At 51.4% G+C, this 22,613-nt stretch overlaps 1 protein-coding gene across 1 annotated transcript; it reads right to left on the reverse strand.

Moving 5' to 3' along the window:
* Nucleotides 1-983: 983 nt before the first annotated feature.
* Nucleotides 984-22,412, reverse strand: Spring1 (SREBF pathway regulator in golgi 1). The gene is made up of 5 exons (XM_050159054.1): nt 22,215-22,412; nt 10,265-10,421; nt 6,571-6,722; nt 6,223-6,336; nt 984-4,030 (listed from the first exon to the last, which is right to left on the reverse strand). Exons 1-5 carry the CDS (start codon nt 22,323-22,325, stop codon nt 3,947-3,949), a joined length of 618 nt encoding a protein of 205 aa, XP_050015011.1. The 5' UTR covers nt 22,326-22,412; the 3' UTR covers nt 984-3,946.
* Between the last annotated feature and the right edge of the window lie 201 nt (nt 22,413-22,613).

Below are 22,613 nucleotides of genomic sequence, written 5' to 3' on the forward strand. Positions count from 1 at the left end.
ACACCAGGATGAAACGTGTCACAAACGCCCAGGAAGAACCTGGAAGGTGACACCTTGGTGACAGAGGGAGAGAAAGCTGCCCTAGGTAGCTCCCCTTTGGCTTGTTATCATTCTTGTCTTGCACTCACACTATGCCATGTCTAACAGAATCTGCAGGGTCAGTCCTGGTCCTACCCCCAGCCCCGTTCTACCGTCAGGTCACAAACCTCCAGTTCATTCTGCAGACAAGGGTCTGCTGGGTGAAGAGTGAGCTAAGGACACAGTGCAGGGTAACCACACTGTGCCTTGAGGCAGGAACGCACTGCTGTGAGCATGTCCTGTGGGGAACACAGGTAATTGAATCAGCACTCAGCTCAGTAGAACTCCAGGGTAGGGAAGCGCCTTGGGCACAGCTGTGACCCAGAGCTGGGCTCAGTTAGCTCAGCACTGCCAGCCTACATGGTGTGACTGTCTGAGGCGCTGTGGGCCAGGGAGGGAGTAGCATCACTGAGCCCCCTCCCCCCAGGGACAAATGGTACCTTCCCACTTATATAGCTGGTACATTCCAGCTATGAGGAGACTAGACACTTTCAAATGTCTCCTGAGGGTCAGGAGTGGGGGGAAGGGCTGCCCCCCGTCACAAACCTACAGCCTGAGATCTATTAGAAAGATGGGTTTGTGAACGTGAGCTAATTGCTTGAAAGTGTTGCAGAAGGGCAAGTTAAGCAAGACGCTCAGCTGAGGTTTAAATACCAGAGGCTAAGGGTGGAGGATGGAGAGTGTGAGGCTAGTGTGGGGCAGAGATACCAGGTCTCAAAGGAAAATGAGAGGGGAAAGGAGGAAAAAGGAGACAGATAGGGAGAGGGAGAATTACTTAAGGCTTCATTTCAAAATGTTCTGTAGTAACCAATGGGAAGAAAGACAAAATAAATGGCCATTCAAACCATGTGGGGTTCCGCTCACTGTGACTTAATAAACACAATCAATAGCACTTGTGTATTTTATCGTTTAATTTATGGACACAGACTCAGGCAGGACCAGCAAGATGGCTCCGTGGGCCAAGGCCACCAAGACGGACACCCTGAGTTCCATGCCCACATGGTGGATAAACGTACCAACTTCCAAAACTTTTCCTCCGACCTAAACCATGGCACGTGTGTACCCCCCAATGATTACATGTGATTTAGTTTTTTAAAGATTTATCTTTATTACATTACTTTTGTATGTTTGTAGTGTCTGTGCGAACGCATGCCACATATTAGGGTACCTGTGACAGAAGAGGTCACCCCATCCCATCAGCTGTGAGTCCCCTGTGTGGGCGCTGGCAACCGAACCCAGGTCCACTGGGCTAATTCACCTGCCCCTTAAACATCTTAAGTTAAAAAAAAATCCTCTTTGCAACCCAGAACTCATTATTTAGTCTGAGCTGGTACACACAGGCTCATGATCTTAAAAATAATAATAATCATAAATACAAACTGGAACACTGAAAACAGCTTACGAAACGGACAGAGGGAAGGACAGACAGACACCTCCAACCCCTGTGGAGAAGTGGCTGCAGGAGCTGAGCTAACAATCGTGCTCAGTAAGGGCGGGCCACCCCCATGGAAGGGACCAGATGTCCTCAACGGGTATCACACGCGCCTGCAGACAACAGACTCACAGGCAGTGTTTTCACAGGGGAGGAACGTCCTGGGGTTTTTGTTTGTTCTGCCTGGAAAGTCACAGAGAAGTAGGTAATACCAATGTGAACACTGGCCTCCGGGCTTCCTCAATTCCACTCCTACCTGGGGCTCTTCTCACTCAGCCCCCTCCCCAGACTTCCCCAGCTGTGTGTGTGTGTGTGTGTGTGTGTGTGTGTGTGTGTGTGTGTTCCCCAGTGTGATTAAAACACAAAACCCACATTCCACAGTCAATCAAAAGTGACCTCTGCATTACCAACTCGGCATGGACGCAGACGCCGCTTTCTCCTGTCTGGAATAACTGAAGCTGTCTGTTCTCAGGGGAGATGATGTGGAGGTGCACCAGAGGACATGTGAGCTGGATTCGAGGTGAAGTTCTTCTGTGGGTTTTGATTATTCTATTCTGGTAGGGACTTGGGAGGGTAAGCTATTTCCTCATCTGTCGAGTGAAACACAAGTAAACTGGAATCTTGATCTCAACTGTTCGGGGTCTATAAACTCAAAGACTGCACACACATGCCTTTCCAGTGCCAGGTCAGAGAGAGCTGGCAATGGGCATGATGTTTACATTAACCCCGTGTCGCCACTCCTGAGAGTGAAAATGAACCCAAGGGAGTGACTGACCAACACCAACACTGACCAACGGTAGACTGGCATTACAAGGCTGATGAGCCATGCAGCTGGCATGCACCTATAACCCCAGCACTTGGCAGGTGCAGAGGGCATCAGGAGTTTAAGGTTGGTATCAAACACATACGAAGCTGGATGTCAGCCTGGGCAATGGGAGACCCTGTCTTAAAAAAATTATATATCTCCCAGTTACCAGAAAGAATGAGCAAGCAAGCCAGAACATGTGAGAACATGCCAGGACATTCCAGAATGCACCAGAATGCGCAGGTGCACCGAGTTCTTCCGTGAACTTTGAATCCACACACTGAGAAGTCCAGAGCAAATGGAACAGAATGACTGGGATCTAACAGTAAAAATCGATTCCCTGGCCAGGGCCAGGACTCAGTAGCAAAAAGTTTGCCAGTCACACACAAAGTCCTGGATCTGATCCCAGCATGGTGACCCCAAACGAGAACAACTCTCATCAGCCTGTCCTTTCATCCACAGAGGTGAGCAGGAAGAGGAAGCTGGAGGAAGCTGAAGGAAATTCCATCAGGAAGGCAAACAGTTGGGAGACGCGGCTTTATGAAGCTGCTGAGAGAAACCCTGGAGACTCATGCCTGACACCAGGGCAACCTGAGCCCAAACCACAAATGCTGGCTGTGGCCTCTGTAAGGGTCAGTGAAGGGTCTCCAGGAGCCGTGTGTGTTATAGGAGACTGGAGAAAAAGACAGGAGAGTCGAGAAGGAAGGGTCTTGCCCCATGCTTGAAACCCAAGTTTCAGTTACCGGTGACAACTGCCCACCCCTGCAAGTACTGGACAACGGCTGGCATTTGGGATGTTCTACGGCATGGCTACCGCAAATGTCTCCCACTGAGAGCAGATGTGAAACTTTAGGCTGGAGTAGGAGCTTAACAAGCTCTCCTCTGGCACACAGCCAGGAGCGGAGAGCGAGCGGTAAGAATGAACGAACGAGTGCCGTAGACCGCATTCACCAGGTCCCCATCGGCTTCTGTGACAGACAAGGGAAAGGCTCCCCTGCCCCAAGGCTGAGGGGTTTCAACAGGGGTACAGTGACAGCAAATTCCACTGGGAGAGTCATCAGGGGATTCAGGCCTCCGACCACCATTGCAGGGATATGAGCATACCAGGGCAGCTCTACGCAGGCTCAGTGGGTACCAGCACCTCCCTGAGGCTCTACACACCCCTAGATGTTGGGATATAGATACAAGGCCTGCTGGCCAGGTGTTAAAACAACCAAAAATAAGCCCGTGCACTCACACTCCTGGAGACATACTTGGGTCTGGTGCGGCAACGACGTCACTGTGACAGTGAGGAACCACGTAGAGCAGTCACCTCCTTGAGTGGATCCAACAGCACGGGCAAAGGTGTCCTGCACAAAACAGTGTGACTTCCCCCACTGAGAAGTCACTAAGAAACCACAACACGGAACCAAGCACCTGGCCCTGCAGCTGTCCCATGGCCACAACCAGGCAAGGTGCCGGGGCCACACCGGGCCCGCTCTACAGAACAGCTCTGTCTGCTGCAGCTGGAGGTGAGGGAGACAGAGACACTGGATGCCACAGGACATGCTCAAAGCCAAGGGTCCTCCTTGGCTCCCTCCTTCATCGTCTCACGTGGACCAGGCTGGTTCTGGGTGTCTCTCCAACAGGCCTCATGCGGGGAAGAGTACAGGTGGGCTCTCTCCATAGCAGTACTTGGCTACGGGGTCACGGTACGTGTTCTCATGTTGCACACTCTGTTGGCGAAGGAAGACGGGAGAAGGACAGAGAGGGTCAGCTGCAGTGACCGCCACATACTCCCCGCCCACTCCACCTCAAAACCAGCGTGCCTTGGGGTTTTGAGGAACTTTCTGGAATGAAGGAGGATTCTTAGCGCTGAGGGCCACAAAAACAGACAAGACGCTGCTACTGTGTCTTTTCTTCTTCTGTCTACCAGGGAGTTTTTGAACAACCTGGCTGCAAGCTGGGCTTTTGAGACTGCTTCTCAATCCATCTGAAATGGGGTCTAGGGTATGGCGCAGCCTGGCAGAGTGCTTGCTTAATATGCATAAAGCCCTGGGATTGATCCCAGCATGGGTGGTGCAGGGGCTGGAGAGATGGCTCAGTGGTTAAGAGCATTGCCTGCTCTTCCAAAGGTCCTGAGTTCAATTCCCAGCAACCACATAGTGGCTCACAACCATCTGTAATGGGGTCTGGTGCCCTCTTCTAGCCTGCAGGTATACACACAGACAGAATATTGTATACATAATAAATAAATAAATAAATATTTTTTTTAAAAAAAAAAATGGGTGGTGTGGTGCACATTCGTGATGCCATCACAGGAGCCAGGAGGAATAGAAACTCAAGGTCATTCTCAGCAGTACAGTGAACTTGAGGCCAGCCTAGCTACATGTCTCAAACCCCAAAACAAGGACAAGGTGAGACGGTTCAGGGGTTAACACAGCACGCTTGCCTCCAAGCCTGAGAAGACCTCAGTTTGATCCCCGGGACCCACACGTAAAAATGAGAAGCAAACTCTACAGGCTGTCCTCTGACCTCCACGTACTTGTGGTGGCACAGCCACACACACGCATACACACACACACACACACACACACACACACACACAACAGTAAGTATGCAAAGAACAAAACGATCCAAAACAGATGGAGATGCAGTGGGATCGGCACCTGACTGTGGGCAGAGAGATCCAGTCCCTGTTGAGGAGGCCTGCAAGGGACTTGAGAGACGCCACTTCAAATGGCCGTCATGCACTAAGGGCCTGTGTACAAGCCAAGCACCCTCCAAGAGCCTCTCTGGCTGGGCACAGAGAGTGAAGTCGAGCCCAGACAATCCCCCCACACCGCCCGAAGACAGATTTCCCAAACTTTTCTTGTCCTCTGAGCCATTTGAGGTTTGGCTGCTCTAGAGCTCACTAATCAGCCTCTACCAAAGCTATGCACTTTACTAATTGCACTTAGCAGACTGGAAGCCCAGTCTCTGGGCACGCGAACCAAGTGGCCATTGAGAACGGTCTCTCCTCGCACAATAGGAAGTGCCTTCCGCTTTGTTGGCTACAGGAAGCTGCTATAATAACATCAGCCCCTTTTTCCAGCACTAGCCAGGAGGAACGAGCGAGTCGGCTGAGCCCCTCTCACACTTCCCTCACACCCACTGACCTGGGAGCCCGGCCCCCCGTCAAGACCAGTGGAATTTTACATCTCAGAGTTCCTTCTATTCTGGCCCAGACATTCTCACAGTGAACTAGAGGTGCAAAAGGGAGTTGCCACACAAACCCAAAGCTTACAGAGGGCCAGAGACAGGCGCGAGCAGGCTAGCCCAGCGGAGTGTACTTGTGGAAGAGACACCTTACAAAGAGCTATGACAAGTGCCCAGCCACAGAGGCCGGGAACTTGGGCCAGCAAGATGGCACCGCATGGAAAGGTGCTCGCTGCCAAGGCTGATGACCCGAGTTCGGGCCTCAAAACCCACATGGTGTATGGAGAGAACTGACATACAAAAGCTGTCCCGGCGTGTATGCATGTGCCTCCCCAAGGCCAGAATAAACGTAAGAGGGGAAATAAACAAAGCTGGGGGCAGAAGCCTTCCAGGGCACCTCACGGGTGGCAGGGCATGGCAAGTGAGCAGAGCGCTCAGGGTTAGGCAGTTGAGTGCATGCTCACCAAGAGCCTTACAGGCCTCAGATATGATCCATGGGCCTTTAAATTCCCACCTCCTACCCCTGGGATCCTGAAGGAAGCCACAGATCTGCCTCAGGACAAGTGACTACCTCCTCTCAATGACCACCTACTGCACCTAAATGTCTCATCCTGCACCCCCCCCAAAGCAGCAGAACATGGTACCAATGAAGACCCTTTCCACCCTGGCTTTGTTCTTCAGCTCTGCCTCCCTCCCACCTCCCCCAGCGAGAGCCAGCACCACGTCTGACCTGCGATGAAGTCCTGCACTTAGCCAAGCACAGTTCGAAGTGGTCTTCAACTGCTGTGAAGAGGTTCTGGAAGGCCACAGCTGCCCGGTTGAGGAAGCGTTCCAGCAGAGGTTGCTATGGAAACAAGGTATTCAGTACTGGTAGTAACGGCAGGCCAAACCAGCCTACCCGGAGGGATTCTCTTATTCACCAGATCCCTGGTTAGCAATAGCATGGTCCTCTCTGCGAAGGAACCATAAGCCAGGGACCAGCTCCGCTCTCAGGAGAGGCCAGTGTACCTATAAAGCTCCTCTTGAGCACCCCAGAAGATGCCCGGAAGACAAAGCGGCGGGAACCTGGAGTCCCTACCTTGCTGGGCTGCAGACAGCAGGAGACACAGTACTCGTAGACTTCACAGCAACCACTGACCAGGCACCCTTCACAGCAGTACTGCTTCGTGCTGGGGACCTTGACATCGCAGCAGCCATTCGCCAGCAGGTTCTTCCTCTCGCAGACATAGCCTGAAAGCCAGGGACGCAGTTTAGCACCAGGGCTGGTTTCACCTAGGCAGTCAGGCTCCTCGGTCACCACTAACTAGATCCACACTGTCACTGTGTTCAACCAGTTTCCAGTCTACTGCATAAGTGTGAGCTCATCACCGCACCACGCCACGCCCACGCGGCTGGACACCACGCCACGCCCACGCGGCTGGGTGCTAACATAAGAAAGCAATCTTTCACCTCGGCCTCTTTCAAAGAGACTAAGATAGGGCTGGAGAAGATGGCCCAGCGGTTAAGAGCACTGAGTACTCTTCCAAGAGGTCTGAGTTCGATTTCCAGCAACCATATGGTGGCTCACAACCATCTCTAGTGGGATCTGATGCCCTCTTCTGGCATGAAGGTGTACATGCAGATAGAGCACTCATATACACAAAATATATAAATAAAAAGTCTAAAACAGAAACAAGGCACCCATTCATAAAAAACGAGTACTTTGCGGATTTAAAAAGCAAGCACATAGCTTTTGATGGCTTCTCCATGCTTGCTGCTGTGGTCACTTGAAGGGACTGTTAAAACAGGAAGTCACAGTTCACCTTCATAACTCTGCTTCCAGTGTACACAAACATGGTGGGGGAGGGACACAGCCACCCCCCGAGAACTGGGGGTGATGCTCTATAAACCCTTGAGGGAGAGAAAAACCCAATTCACTCCTCAGCTGAGAAAACCCATCACACAGATAAGCACGTCCAGTGTCAGCCAGGCCTCGGCTCTGGGGCCGCTTCACTATTCAGAGCATCTAGGCAGACAACTCCTTGTACCCTTTGGGAACAGGTATGTTTGTGGGCCCTCTGGTGTGTAGTGTGGGGGCCTCAGGTGTATGCAGGGGCCTTCAGGCATGCATGTGGACTTTCAAGTGTATGCAGGGGCCCTCAGGTATGTTATGTTAGCCCCGAGGTCTATGCAGGGGCTCTTAGGTATGCATGTGGGCCCTCAGGTCTGTACAGGGATTCTTGGGTATGTGTGTAGTCCTTCAGGTGTGTTCAGGAGCCCTCTGGTGTGTGTTTCTGGTGGTAGGGTCCTTAAGGTATGCATGTTGGCCCTCAGGTGTGTGCAGGAACTTTCTGGTGTGTATGTGGGGGCCCTCAGGTATGTGCAGGGCCCCTCAGGTATGTGTGTGGGTCTTCAGGTGTGGGAAGGGGCCCTCTGGTGTGTATGTAGGGCCCTCCTATATTCATGTGAGCCCTCAGGTATGTGTGTGTGGCCCTTGGGTGTGTGCAGGGCCCCTCAGGTATGTGTGTGTGGCCCTCGGGTGTGTGCAGAGCCCCTCAGGTATGTGTGTGTGGCCCTTGGGTGTGTGCAGGGCCCCTCAGGTATGCGTGTGTGGCCCTCGGGTGTGTGCAGAGCCCCTTAGATATGTGTGTGTGGCCCTCAGGTGTGTGCAGAGCCCCTCAGGTATGCATGCTGGCCCTCAGGTGTGTGCAGGGCCCCTCAAGTATTTGTGTATATGTGTGGGTCTTCAGGTGTGGGAAGGGACCCTCTGGTGTGTGTGTAGGGCCCTCATGTATTTGTGTGGGCCCTCAGGTATGCATGTGTGGCCCTCAGGTGTGTGCAGGGCCCTTCAGGTATGTGTGTGTGGTCCTCGGGTGTGTGCAGGGCCCCTCAGGTATGCGTGTGGTCCTCAGGTGTGTGCAGGGCCCCTCAGGTATGCGTGTGGTCCTCAGGTCTGTGCAGGGCCCCTCAGGTATGCGTACGCAGCAGCTGTCCCCAGCATCAGCCCATCTGAGTGCCCCAGCTCTGTCTCCAGAGAATGAGGCTGGTGGAGGAGAACTTGTTTTCAGAACTGCTCTGGAAAACAAGGTCTGTGCAGGAGAGGGCAGAGTAGCAGAACACTGACACCGAGGGGACACTAGGGGGCCCTCACGCCACACTGGGGAGACCAGGAGCGAACAACTCCCACCACCTGGGAGCGGGCGGCTCTGTTTTGTTTCTGCTATGGTGTCTCCTGAGCAAAGAGATAAGTGCTAGGAGATGCTACCTCCCCAGCTGTCCCCGCTCATGCTGTTGACAAGGGTTCTGAACGGAATTCCCAGGGAGATTCCACCCAAGATGATAACAATACAGCAGCTCTGTATTATGGAGATGGACAATACCGTGGACCCCAAGAGCAACCTGTTGACACCGCCTGCCCTTTCCTTCTCTAAGCTACAGGCCCTTTTCTTCCCATTGCCAACTCCCAGCACTCAACTCCGGTGCTCACCTCCCAGTGACCAGGTCTAACTTCTGAGGAGAGCAGGCTTACCCACACCTCTCCCCATGTAATTTTTAGTTTTAAATATTATGTGTGTGCACATGTGTGAGTGCAGATTCCCACCGAGGCCAGAAGAGGGCGCTGGATTCCTGGGAGTTGGAGTCACAGGCAGTTAGTGAGCTGCCTTGCGTGGATGCTGAGACTCAAACCCTGGCAGGCCCTCTTGCAAAGGCACTCAGCGCTCTTGACCACAAACCCATCTCTCCAGAACTAATTTATTTTTAGTTGAAAGAACAAAAACAAAAAAACCCTACACAAACCATACGGGGCATTGTGATATTTCAGTCCACACACACACTGCGGTGCCGATGAGCTCTGCAGATAATATTTCCACCAAGTCCTGTGAGACCAGGGCCAGCAAATGTGTTGATCTTGCCTGGAAAATTAACTTCCAGCTTCTGAAAAGTTTTTGACTCTAATTAGCTATCTGGTTTAACGGCACTGTTACCCTAGCGATACGGTGGCATCTCGTTACTAAACAGCATCAACAGCTGTAAGTTGTTTTTGTTTTGTTCTATTAAAACCACGTTTCCCATATTTGTAAAGGCAAAATAAAACCTGTGGCCCCTGTGGGATTTTTAGGGGTTGAGAAGCTGAATATTGGATGTTTTAACTAAAGGAATCCATGAGTCTGTCCGATCTAAATTAACTAGAAGGAAAACACTGTTTTTGTAGCTACAGGACAATAAAATGGCCAATTGCCATCTGTACTACAATCTCCTGTTTTCTGAGTCTGTAGAAACAAGCCCTGACCTCCAAGCTGGGCCCCTGTCCCCTCCCCATTTGCTGTCGGCTAACTGCATCTTCTTGGTAAAGTAACAGGCCTGTGTGTAATTTCTATTTTCTGATAGGAAGACTTACAGGCCAGCAAGATGGCTCTGCCAGTAAAGGAGGCTGCTAACAGGCTGACGGCCTGTGTTCAATCCCTGGGATCCACAAGGCGAAAGGAGAAAAACATCTCCTACAGGTTAGCCTGTGGCCACCACAAACACCACGTGGTGTGTGCGTGTGCACACACACACACAAGAAACAAGATGAGGAACCCCTGTGCCTGGGCCTGAGGCCAAGGCTGGAGCGGCAAGCAAAGAGAACCTGCTAGGAGTTTGGCTCCTCAGTCCAAGCTTCCCAGATGCTGCAGGGAGCCTGGGACAGAGAGAACGGTATGGAAGACACAGAGGAGCGGGAAGGACAAAGCGTTGTGAGGCAAGGCTATCCAGAGTCGCAGGGCCTTGAGAGCAGGGAAGGGAGGTCTTACCCAGCTCGTCCGTGAGGAATTCCTTCCCTTGAACAGAGTTTCGGCACTGGTTGCTGGGGTGGCTGCTGTTGCCCAGGTTAAACTGGACCTTCCACTGAATGGGCTGCTCGCGGTCTTGAACCTGGAGAAGGTTCCGGTCTTTTACCGCCCTCTCTTCCTGCAATGAGACCACAGGGGGAAAGGAAGGTGCAAGGCGTTTTTCCCGCGTCACTTGCCGTGCAGGAGAATACGCCTCCGCCCCGCTCCACCCCAGCCCCACCACTCCTGGCATGGGCACCATCTGAGCAGAGTCACAAAGTAAGCCAGCAGGAAAATGTGGTAAGTTAAAGCTATCCTCCCCAATGGCTGTGCTGATCATTCAAGGCCCCAGAAGCAGATAAAAGATCCTATGGGATTCTAGAAGAAAAACATCCCCCCCCCCTGCAGACAATTTAAGCTTTGAAACACTAAAATGCACACACCACGGAACAGAAGATAAAGCCCGAACACTTAGAACCAGGAGGAGACAGTTAGTCTGATCATCTCAGACTGTCGCCACGAGGCCTCAGCTGTGACAAGGACTTGTGTAGAAAACCCGAACCAGGGCATAACTTTAAGGCGAGGCAAGGCCTGACAGCTCGCAAAGGTGTTTTCTGTGTGTAAAAACAGAGCAGCCGTCTGACAGCTGCTCCTAGATGCCATTCTCGCTACATAGCCCTTTGCCTAGCAAACCAAGGGAGGAGCGGCCCTAAGGTGAGAGCCTGGATCTTTCTCTTAGACAGGAGCCACATCTTTAAACTAGAGGACGAGCCCAGCTGCAAACAAGCCAAGCACAAAGCAACCACTTTCGGATGCGGCTAATCAGGAATGAGTAACAAAACAACTCTAAATGACCCTCTCCCTCTGGCCTGTTTGGGGTTTTAAGACAGAGCTTCTCATCCTACAGTTCAGGCTTGCCTGGAACTCACAGCAATCCTTCTGCCTCAGCCTCCAGGTGCTGGGATTGTAGGATCATGGTGTGCACCACCATGCCTGCACGTCCACACACACCTAGCTCTGGGAAACTCCTTAGTGAGTGCCTTCCTACAGAAACCACACGCTGGGCTTTCCCACACTCTGCTTCAATAGTAGGAAAACAAAACAAAAAAACCGGAACACATGAAAACACGCTGATTGTTGACCATAGGAGAAACTAAATAAATGTACATCATTATCCAAAAGGAAAGGTTCATTCAAAAACAGTGCTTATCAACATGAAATTCACACACTACCTAGAACCCCAACACTTAAATACAAGTGCATTTGGTTCTGCCTCCTGAGTGCTGGGATTAAAGGTGTGCACGTTTGGTTTTGACGTGCTCACCTCTGACCATGTTTACAGTTGCTCTCGATGCTACAGGGTGGTTAAACATGTCCAAGGACCCACATTATCTAGATAATCAAATCCTCACGGATGCATAACAATCCATCATGCTGGCGCACTATCGTTAAGGAGACACAGCCTCCACAGACCAGACACAAGCCCTGGCTCTGCTTTCGGGATGGCACTGCGGATCAGTGTGGGGCTCTGGAAAAGTCCCGTGAGTCCCTCACAGTGGTAAGTGGTAGGCTGGGCCAGATAACTGCCCCAAAGTCTGACCCACCACGGCAATATCCCAGCATTTACCCAGATGACCTCTCTCACCACCACCAGGACTGGATCCCCCTCCTTCAATGTGCTCATGGAAAACAGCCCCCCAAGATGGCTTCCCTGAGTGCTGCCTCTCCTTTCTGTTTCTCATAAGAGACGTGGCTAGCAGGTCCAGAACAGGACAGGTGTCAACTCTGCAGGAGCCCTGGGAAGCAGGGGGTCTCTTAGGTGCACCCTACAAGTCGCTCAGGAGCAGACCCTGACAGTGTACCCCAGAAGACTTTCTGCCACAGGCCCCCAGGCCTCGTGGTTCTCCAGCACCTGAACTTGCCAAACCTGAACAAACATTCGAAACCTCTGCCGAGAGGACTCTATGGGTGAAAAGTCGGCCATGGCCCATTTTTAAAGTCAGGTGGCAAGCATGTGGAAGGGACAGAAGACCAGTTCCATCCAGTGGGTACCGGGCTTTCCAGCAGAGTTCCTGCTGCCCTTCTGGGCGGTCTCATCCTCAAGGCTTTCACAAATATGTGTACTGTTTGCATTCAAGATTCAAGAGTGAGGTGGCGCACACTTTTTAACCCAGTGCCCAGGAAGCAGAGGCAGGCGAATCTCTGCGGATTCAGAGAAACCTGGTCTACATAAAGACAATGCAGGACAGCCAGGGCTACATAGAGAGGCCCTGTCAGCGATAGTAGAAAAAAATCCATTCAAAGGGGATTCTTACACAGTGCCCTACTTTACTGGAGTGCTCCAAGGGGCGGTTGACAAAGGCTATGGTGGTTACTCAGAGCCACTGACGCCTAGGGATGTTAGAAGTTCACACAGATCCACTGCTGAGGAAGGATGGGAGTGGAAGTGGGCAGAGACACAAGAGAACGGTCTTTGTAAGTGCAAACAGCTGTGGAGCCTGCACAGCCAATGCGCGCGCGCACACACACACACACACACCACACGGCCTGGCCTCAGGTTTTAAAAAGCTAATTAGGAAGCAAGCTGTGTAGGTCTTAAGGGTAATTAGAAGGGTCAAATGAAAGGCATGTTCCAGAGATGCACAGCACTCCCACGCGAGGCACAGCTGACCTTAAGGAATCTGCACAGGAGTCTGAACAATGGAGGAGACAGACCAAGGCCGCTGCAAACATCTGAGGTTGAGAACTGCAGCCCAGAAGCAGGGGATTACAGTTATAAAGAATCATAAAAAATTAAAAAAAAATATTTTTATTATTTGTGTGGGGGGAGGGGTATACATGGTAACCAGAAGAGGGTGTCCAATCCCACAGAACTGGAGTTAGCTGGGAACAGAGCCTGGGTCCTCTGCAAGAGCAGCAAGCACTCTTAGCCATGGAGCCACCTTTCTGGTGCTGAGAGGTTTTAAAGACAGAGGAATCACTTGTATATTAAGGGAGAAGCCAGTACACCTCAAGTAAGAGAAGCGAAAACATTCCAATGAAAAGGCAAGAAGAAGCCAAGCCGTGGTGGCACACGCCTTTAATCCCAGCAATCGGAGGCAGAGGCAGGCAGATCTCTGTGAGTTCGAGGCCAGCCTGGACTACAAGAGCTAGTTCCAGGACAGGCTCCAAAGGTACAGAGAAACCCTGTCTCGAAAAACCAAAAAAAAAAAAAAAAGAAAGGAAGGAAGGAAGGAATGAAGGAAGGAAGGAAGGAAGGAAGGAGCCACACCTGTATGCCATGTGACCCTTCTGCTGGTCACCCACCCTATGCCAGTGCCATGCTCTGTAAAGTTTGCAGAGAACAAGTCTTTGCTGGTAACCAGTTTCAAAGGGGGTGAGGCAGCTCTCTGTACTCAGCCACACTTCCTATAACGCCCATGGGGTGATTTGAACGAGAATGGCCCCCAAAGGCTCATATATTTGAACACTTGGTCCCCAGTTGGTGAAACTGTTTGGGAAGGATGAGGAGGTGTGTCACGGGGGTGGGGGGGCTCTGAGGTTTCAAAAGCACAAGTTACCTCTCTGCCTTGTGGTGGTAGATCAGGATGTGAGCTCTCAGCTGCTGCTCCGGCACCATGCCTGCCTGCCCGCCTGCCTGCTGCCAGGCTCCCTAACCCTCTGAAACTGCAAGCCCCAAACAACCTCTTTTAGAAGTTGCCTTGGTTATGGTGTATGATCACAGCAATAAAAACCGCAGACAAGTTAAGTGGAGTCAATCTACATAGTAATGCAGACAACGTAAGCGGGCACCCATCCACATAGGTAACTGCTTTCCAGCAAAAGGGGTTAATGCATTTACAAGGAATTCAGCAGACAGCCTGGCCCTACAAAGTGCTGCATCACCTAAGTACAAAGAGAACCTTAGCCTTCACCCGAGGCCAGATGTCCCCAGAAGTGCCCCACCCTGCCATGCCCTAACCCACCTGTGCTAGTGTACCCCACATTCTAGATCAGTGTCTGAAGTCATCTCCTACCCTCCCTCGCACTCCCACAGATGGCAGGCACCCAGGGAGTAGACCTCAGTGCCCCTAGTGCCCGCTCCACCACCGCACCTGTGGGTAGTGCTGTGCCCAAGTCACCTGGCGCCACTCATCATCCCCAGCCCTCTCCCCCGATAGCATCCTCTCCTGCACTCCCATCTCTAACAATTTAAATTATCCCCTGAAGCATTAATTAGGTAGAAACCCAAGAAAAGAGGCATCCAAGGCTACAAGGCAACTGGCCCAGCGGCCGTCTGGGCAAAGACTGCTACCCAAGCTTGAGGTGTCTTAGGGATGAAGAGTTGAGGAGCCCAGGAGACTTGGGCGCCACAGCCTCCTCTCCATCTGTGATAAACATCACCCGGGGGCATTCCTCTCACCACCTCCACCTCATAGAAGAGAGGTGGAGCCCAGGCTGGGTCAGACAAGCTGGACACCCAGCTGCAGGGCAGCAGCCAGCCAGCCAAGCCGGAAATCACGTTCAGGACAGGACTGACCCACAGAGATGCAGCGGGCAGGGGGCCTGTGTGAGAACAGCCCAAGCCATGGAGGACCCACACAATGTGAGTTCGTGTCTACTGGTGGAAAACTAAAACGTAACTCTGAAAATACTTATTTTAAATCAAGTTTTTATTAATGAACTCGTGGCATATTAGCCACTGGTTTTTCTTTTTGATTTTGGTTTTTGGTTAAAGATGTTTTTTTTTTTAAATATTTATTTATTTATTTATTTATTTATTTATTTATTTATTATGTATACAATATTCTGTCTGTGTGTATGCCTGTACACCAGAAGAGGGCACCAGACCTCATTACAGATGGCTGTGAGCCACCATGTGGTTGCCGGAAATTGAACTCAAGACCTTTGGAAGAGCAGGCAATGCTCTTAACCACTGAGCCATCTCTCCAGCCCCGGTTAAAGATGTTTTTAAAAAATCTTATAAGCTGGGTACGGTGTGACACACGCCTTTGATCCCAGCACTTGGGAGGCAGAGATAGGTGAACCTCTGTGAGTTTGAGGCCATCCTGGTCTACCTAATGAATTCCAGGACGGCCAGGACTACATAGTGAGATGACCCCCCATCACACACACACAGTGACAGGCCAGACAGCTGCTGCTGGCCACTATGTGGACCGAAGCCAGGATGGGCGTTTACCTCCTGTGAAGTCTCTGTGCAAACGGACAACTCTGTATAGCACCATGGTTGATCCTGTACCATACGAGATGCCAAGTTCTATACCCAAACTTGACAGATGTCCTTCTGACACGTTTATTACAGGGCAACCACTGGAAAGTAACCATGAGGACCCTCAAAAAGCCAGGCAAAGCCTGTGCTAGTGAGTGATGGGAACACGTCCACATAAAAACTCATCAAGTGGGTGTTTCTGCCCAAAGATGCTACCTACAGGGGAACACTGGGTCACGAGATAACACAGTTGAGTCTGGAAACACCACCACGCTCACAGAAGATCACGCGTGCATACGATTCCATCTATATGAAATACCCAGGTGGGGATGGGAGAGATGGCTCAGGGGTAAAAGCCCTTGCCACGCGAGCCCGATGACCAGTGTCTGGCTCCTGGACCCAGTGGGCCACTGCAATGACTCAGCAGGTGAAGATGCTGGCCTCCAACCTGACAACTGAGGAACCGCGTGATGGGAAGGAAGGAAGAACTGACTTCCCAATGCTGTCCTGATGGTCACATGAACAATGGGGTTTACGCACACTCCTGCCTTCCCCCAACATCATACAAACAATCTCACACAAAATAAATAATAAGGTAAAAAAAATATTCTTTTAACAGAAAGTGGGTTAGAGATTGTTGAGGGCTGACAGGAAGGGGAAAGTCAATGATTGCACCCTAAATTATGACGGTGGTAACGGCTACTTCACTGTGCCCTTACTGAAAACTTCAGAGGGCGAGCTGTGTCTCAGAGGGCACACCTGGACTCCGAGTGCAGCCTGTAGGATTCGCCCATGGGCACTGCTCTGTGAACACATCTTCACAGAGCTGCCAAATGGTGCCCACTCTGTCACAGTACACCCCAAACTCACAGCCATGAACATCCCAGCTGAGGAAAATCAGCAAGCTCCGGGGAGGGAACACAGTCCCCAAAAATCCGAGCTTTCGCTTGGAAGCTCGTGTTTTATCCCTGGCAGTGGGAAAGGTCAGAACACCTCTATGAGGGAGAAGGCTCTCTCCATTCGAGCGGAACTCTGAGGTGAACAAACCATTGACCACTCATTCTTTCAGACAAGAATGTGGCTGGGAGTGGGGGTGGCTAGTTTAGCTTGTAACTCAGCCAGACTTCAGCCTGCAGAAGGCAGCATGGGCTCTCTAGCTCCTGCCTCAGCACAGCAGATAGGAGCTTAAAATTTAAAATTAGTCATTTTCCCGACTTCCTTCTCAGTGAGTCAGCTGCTCTACCTGCCTAAGCAGCCAGAAAGATTACACTCTATCTAGGGTAGTGGTCCCCAGCCTTCCTAACACTGCAGCCCTTTAATACAGTTCCTCATGCTGTGGTGACCCCAACCATAAAATTATTTTCATTGCTACTTCATAACTGTAATTTTGCTACTGTTATTAATCATAATGTAAATATCTGTGTTTTCCAATGGTCTAAGATGACCCCTGTTGAGAATCACTGATATAGGGCAAATGCCGTTCGTGTCCTGGTGTGCTGAGAACCACCATCTGTGTTCCAACTCAGGCTCTTAGAGCGCTTTCCACCATGCTTGGTGACAGCTGAGGTAAGTGTCACCACAGGTGAACATGGCCAACATGGTTTCAGTGATTCTGAATCTAATTTAGACCTCACAGACTTCTTGAAGGGGATTCTCCTGGGGTGTGCACACCATATTCTAGAAGCTGATCAGCTAGGTTACCCTGAAAAACAAAGCCCCAGAAGTTCACAGTACAAATGTCTGGCTTGTGCTCCCAGTACCCTACAGTGAGCCTACAGGGTGGGAACTACATACGCATCAAGACCAGAACCCAAGAAGAGAAGGAGGGATGAAGGGAGCCGCCTCCACGGGGCTATGCTTCTCCGGCCCTCTGAGGCCAGGGAAGAATCAGAATGAGAGAGCAGGAGATGGAAAGAGAGCGCAGACAGCACAGATTAAAGAATGGAGATCATTAGACCCGGCCGGAGGCCACCAGTAAGCGTAAGACTTGCATTCTCGGGGGAAGCCAGAGGAATCTATATTTTTGAAATTCCCACCTTTTTGGAACTCTCTGTAGACCAGGCTGGGCTTGAACTCACGGAGGTCTGACTGCCTCGCCCTCCCAAGTGCTGGGATCAAAAATGAGCACCACCACTCCCCGCAGCATGATCCCATTTTTTTTAAATCACCACGCACAGAATGTTAGCTGGTTTACTTCTGTCACCTTGTCACAAACGGAGAACCTCAATTTGAAAATCTGGGCTGGTCTGTAACACAGTCAGACACCACCCCTTCTCGAAGAGGTCCAGTTCCTAATCACACTCCAGTCCTGCGAAGGAGACTCAGTGGAGGAGTAAGATGGCCACAGGATCTGAGGATGACACAGATGAGCATCGCCCAGCCTTTGGTCCCACTTTATAGACATGAGGCCAAGCTACACGGGAAGAAAACGGCCTGAAACCCAAGAAAGGAAGAGGTGGCAACTATAAATGAGTCTTAGGCAAAGCAATCTGACAACCTGCAAGAAAGTGCTCCAAGAACCGCACAGGAGAGTGCTCCAAGAGAGTGCTCCAAAAGCCACAGAGGAGGGTGCTCCAAGAGTCATACGGGAGAGTGCTCCAAGAGAGAGTACTCCAAGAGCCACACAAGAGAGTGCTCCAAGAACCGCACAGGAGAGTGCTCCAAGAGTCATAGGGGAGAGTGCTCCAAGAGTCATAGGGGAGAGTGCTCCAAGAGAGTACTCCAAGAGCCACACAAGAGAGTGCTCCAAGAGTCATATGGGAGAGTACTCCGAGAGAGTGCTCCAAGAGCAGCACAAGAGAGTGCTCCAAGAACCGCACAGGAGAGTGCTCCAAGAGTCATAGGGGAGAGTGCTCCAAGAGTCATAGGGGAGAGTACTCCAAGAGAGAATGTTCCAAGAGTCACACAAGAGAGTGATCCAAGAGCCACACAGGAGAGTGCTCCAAGAGCCACACAGGAGAATGCTCCGAGAGCCGCACAGGATAGTACTCCAAGAGAGTGCTCTAAGAGTCATACGGGAGAGTGCTCCAAGAGTCATATGGGAGAGTACTCCAAAAGAGAATGTTCCAAGAGTCACACAGGAGAGTGATCCGAGAGCCGCACAGGAGAGTACTCCGAGAGCCACACAGGAGAGTGCTCCAAGAGCTGCACAAGAGGGTGTTTCAAGAGCAGCACAGGATAGGGCTCCAAGAACCAGAATTGAAACACAGGCTCTCAGCACCCCAAGGGCAAAAGCGAAGGCTAACAACACAGGGCTGGCTAGGTATGCAGAAGTATGCCTTACACTTCACAACCTGACAGTACTTCTTACCAGCCACTTTTAAGAGCTATATTTCACAGGTGATAGCATCCCAGGGCCAACCGAGTTATGTGTAGCTACCCAGTTGTGAACTGAATACCCATCGCTACACTGGAATCAATGCCAAACCCTTCACTCCCAAGATGGCATTAGTGGATAGTGGCATCCACAGATTGACAAGTGGAGTGTCTGCGAGGGAACTAGAATTCTGAGAGGTCATGGGGTGGAGTCCCCAAGGATGGATGGACTGGTACATCTGAAAGGGGCTGAAGGAACCAGTGTGTAGCTGGGTCAGGGGGGCAGGGGATACCACATGCAGAATCTGCAGGCATCCGAGTCTGGGACCTCCTAGCTGCTAGGATGCATGTGTGCTGTTCAGGCCACCAGAGTTCATGTGGTGTTGCAGTAACCCACACTAAGAAGACAAGTTCATTCCACCCTGATGGGACTTGAGTCTCACGTAGGCTCTGCACATAGACGCACTTTCGTCATCTACTAGTCAAAGGCCCTGCCATAACAATAGGGCAGCAAAGGCTGGCAATGATTATCAATGCTCCTGGCGTCAGAGAAAATAGAAAAGCAAAACAAAAAAGACAGACAACAGGTGTAGGGGTTTCATAATCCCCCCTAAAAGACTTAAATCACAAGTAAAAAAAAAAAGATGCCCACAGCCTACCCTCATCTCACACACCCCACCCCACCACACACACACACACACACACAGAGTAGTTAAAATGTGGCTGTAGGGAAGGCTGCCAGGCAGACAGCATCTGAGCCAAGATTAAGAAGAAAAAAAAAAAAGGAATAAAGTGGCTGAGAAGTCATCACCCCCATCAAGAAGACTCACTTGAACCAATATCTGGTCCCCAGGAAGTCCTGGGGGTAGGGACAGAGAAGAAGGCTGGAGTGTTTGAACAGGACAGACAGGTCTCTGTTCTTGAGAAAATTGTGTTGAAAAAGAAGGGTGAGGTGACACAGGTGAGCAAGCACACAAACGAGAAATACCGGGTTTGTGATTGCCACACCTGCAAATGGTGGCTAGGCAGGCAGGGGAGTGCGTGACACTGGGTCACCAGCATGACCTGAGTCATCAACTGTGATCAGTTGGGCCCCAAGTGACCAAAATTCATTCAGTCACACAGAGAACTCAAAGGAGCTCTTTTCACTTGAGCAAAGAATTCCCCATTTGGGAAGGTCATGGTGGAAACCTTGTCACTGCACAGACTGAGACAAACAGAAAGAAGACCTGCTGGGCTGCGCACCAGTCCAGGCAATAGACCAGAGTGTCTTGACCCCGAGTGGGCGACAGACATAATTCTGGCCAATGAACAGGCACAGGACATTGCAGAGCCAGAGCCAATGTTTTGGGGACAGGAGTGACAGAAAGAAAAGAATGACAGGACTGTGAACAGTAAAATCACTTAGAGAGATGGTGAGGACTGGAAAGGTACAAAACTGACAGAGGAGAGCCAAGGGTTCTATTCCAGGGGGCGTAAAGGAAACAATTACCTGAATTTGGAAAACTGAGACAGGAGGATTATAAGTTCAAGTCAAATCTTGACAAGGTAAGAAGACACACACACACACACACACACACCATTCAGAAAAGAAGAAAAGGATGCAGTAGACAGAAGAATTTGGGACTTTCTGGACAGGGCTAGTCTAAGTAACATACTGAGATGTTAATGGCACTCAGAGGAACAGCAAGGCTAGTCCATACCCAGGTAGGTGTAGAGAGAAAACCTAGGTCAGTTCGCAGCACACGCTAAGGTCCCCTAGACAAAGGAAGGAGCATGAGGTGTGGAAATTAGTCTACAGACACAACTCATGAAGGCCAGCTGCTCACGTGACCACACATACCTCTGCAATACTTGGCCTGTGCTTACAACCAGGTGAGAGATGAGATGCACTTTCCTCCCCCCCAAAGCTCTCCTGCCTCCCCCCAGGTGACATTTACTTTTATCTACACGCTACTCATCTATACATTTAATGCATGACCTTGACCTCTCAGGACAGCGGCCTCCCTCAGATTTTCCAAAGAAGCAGGGAGAGATTTGAGGAGACTTTCCTCCAAGGAAGGTTTAAGTAGCCCTTAAGTTCTGTACCCTTAGCCCTCAGAAAATGGCAACAAAATTGCAGTGAGAACACTTTGCACCTGTTGTCACAAGGTATCAAAGAGACTGGGGGGGGGGGATACAAGACAGGCTGTAGCACAGCAAAAACCCACAATGCAAAGACTGTGAGACATAAAAACAGAATGGATAAGAGAAAAGAAGTAAAACCCGATCAAAGGATAAATGGGGGGTGGGGCAGCTGAAGGGCAGAAGGTAACCCAGAATGAAACTTTGGGTATTGTTTCCTATTAAAACTGGATTGCAACTCTCTAGGAACTCTCACTCTGCACAAAAATGAAAAGAGAAGGCTAAGGGGAAAAAAAAATCCACCCACCAAGGATGTGCAAAAAAAGGGGCACCTCCAGGAGCCTGTTGGGTCACCCAGGCAAACATAGCACAGAGCCCTTGAACACTTCCTGGCCTAGCCACCTCTACCTACTGCCCACCTGTCCATCGAGGTCTGGGTGCAGAGCAGGAATGTGCCTGAGGATGAAATGCTGGGCACAGGTCTGAGTCCATGCTCTCTGCCTGGCCTACCAGCCAGGTCTGGCATAGGGAGAGGGAGGGTACAAAGACCTGGGATGTCCCCCCTTTCTGACCCTCCATATAGCCTTCAATAGACAAGAGGCTAAGAGGGAAGGTCAGAGGACAGGAGCGAGGGGAACACTCAGAGGGAGGACTACAGAGTTGAGGACAGAGGATAGAGGATTGAAGGAGGAGTACTGGATGATCCAAGACTTAAAGGAAGAGAACCAGAGGCCTGCAGGGGGTACAGAATGGCTGCACATTATAAGGAAAAGGACTATAAGGTGGGACCGCAGGGAGGGGCATCAGAAGACCAGAGAAGACAGAGGATCGAGGGTCGGAGGGAAGAAGTGTGAGAAAGGAGGATCAAGGATGGAGGGCTGGAGAAGGATGGATGATGGGAGGGAAGAGGGTTGGAGGAGGGCAGGGGAGGACGGAGGATGGGCGGGAGGAAGGCAGAGAATCAGAGGAAGGATGGGATGGAGGAAGAGCGGGAGGGGGGCTGAAGAAGGGCAGAGGAAGGGAAGGAGGAGGGATGGGGAAGGACGAAAGGTCAAAGGGAGGAGGGCCGATGGAGGACGGGGGAAGCGAGAGGGGGGGAGGAAGGAGAGCTGGGTGATAGGGGGAGAAAGACTAGAGAAGTATAGGAAATAGGGATGAGATCTGGAGGAGTACTGAAATCTGGGGGAGGACAGAGATCTGGGAGAGGACGGAGAGATGTGGGGGAGGAGGGCTAGAGGAGGAAGAAGGATCAGAGGGACAGAGGTCCCGAGCGCGCTTGCTTACCTGCTTGAAGGTGCTGCAGAGGAAGTAAACCAGCGAGAGCCCGAAAACCAGGGCGAGCACCCAGCGCTTGCGCAGGACCCGGCGCCACAGCAGCTCTGCAAGGTTCTGCATCCCGGAGCGGCGCAGGCGCAGAGACGACCCCGCGGCATGACCCTCCAAATTCGCTCCTACCCCTGCCCAGCCTCCCCGCAGCAGCCGCCCCGGCCACGTGATCTGCCGCACGCTCCGCCCCGCCCAGTGATGCCTCCGCCAGGCCCCCTCCGTGCTTTCTTGCCATTGGTCACTGCAGAGATACGGCCTTCTATTGGCTGAATCCGGAGGCAGGGGCGGGCCGTCGCAGACCAGAGGCCGGCGTTGCTGTGCCTGGGTCCTAGCGCCGACATTGCGCACGTAGATGAG

The sequence above is a fragment of the Alexandromys fortis genome, unplaced genomic scaffold (assembly GCF_014885135.2).
Source record: "Alexandromys fortis isolate MF-2015 unplaced genomic scaffold, M_Fortis_MF-2015_v1.1 scaffold_90, whole genome shotgun sequence".
NCBI lineage: Eukaryota > Metazoa > Chordata > Mammalia > Rodentia > Cricetidae > Alexandromys > Alexandromys fortis.

Bases quoted from the DNA above. Each gene is read 5' to 3' on its own strand.
- Spring1 (XM_050159054.1), bottom strand. From the start codon at position 22,325: ATGCAGAACCTTGCAGAGCTGCTGTGGCGCCGGGTCCTGCGCAAGCGC. The intron at 10,422-22,214 runs GTAAGCAAGCGC...GTCTCATTGCAG, and splicing joins TCTGCAGCACCTTCAAGCAG to GAAGAGAGGGCGGTAAAAGA. The intron at 6,337-6,570 runs GTAGGGACTCCA...TTGTTTCCATAG, and splicing joins GCTGTCTGCAGCCCAGCAAG to CAACCTCTGCTGGAACGCTT.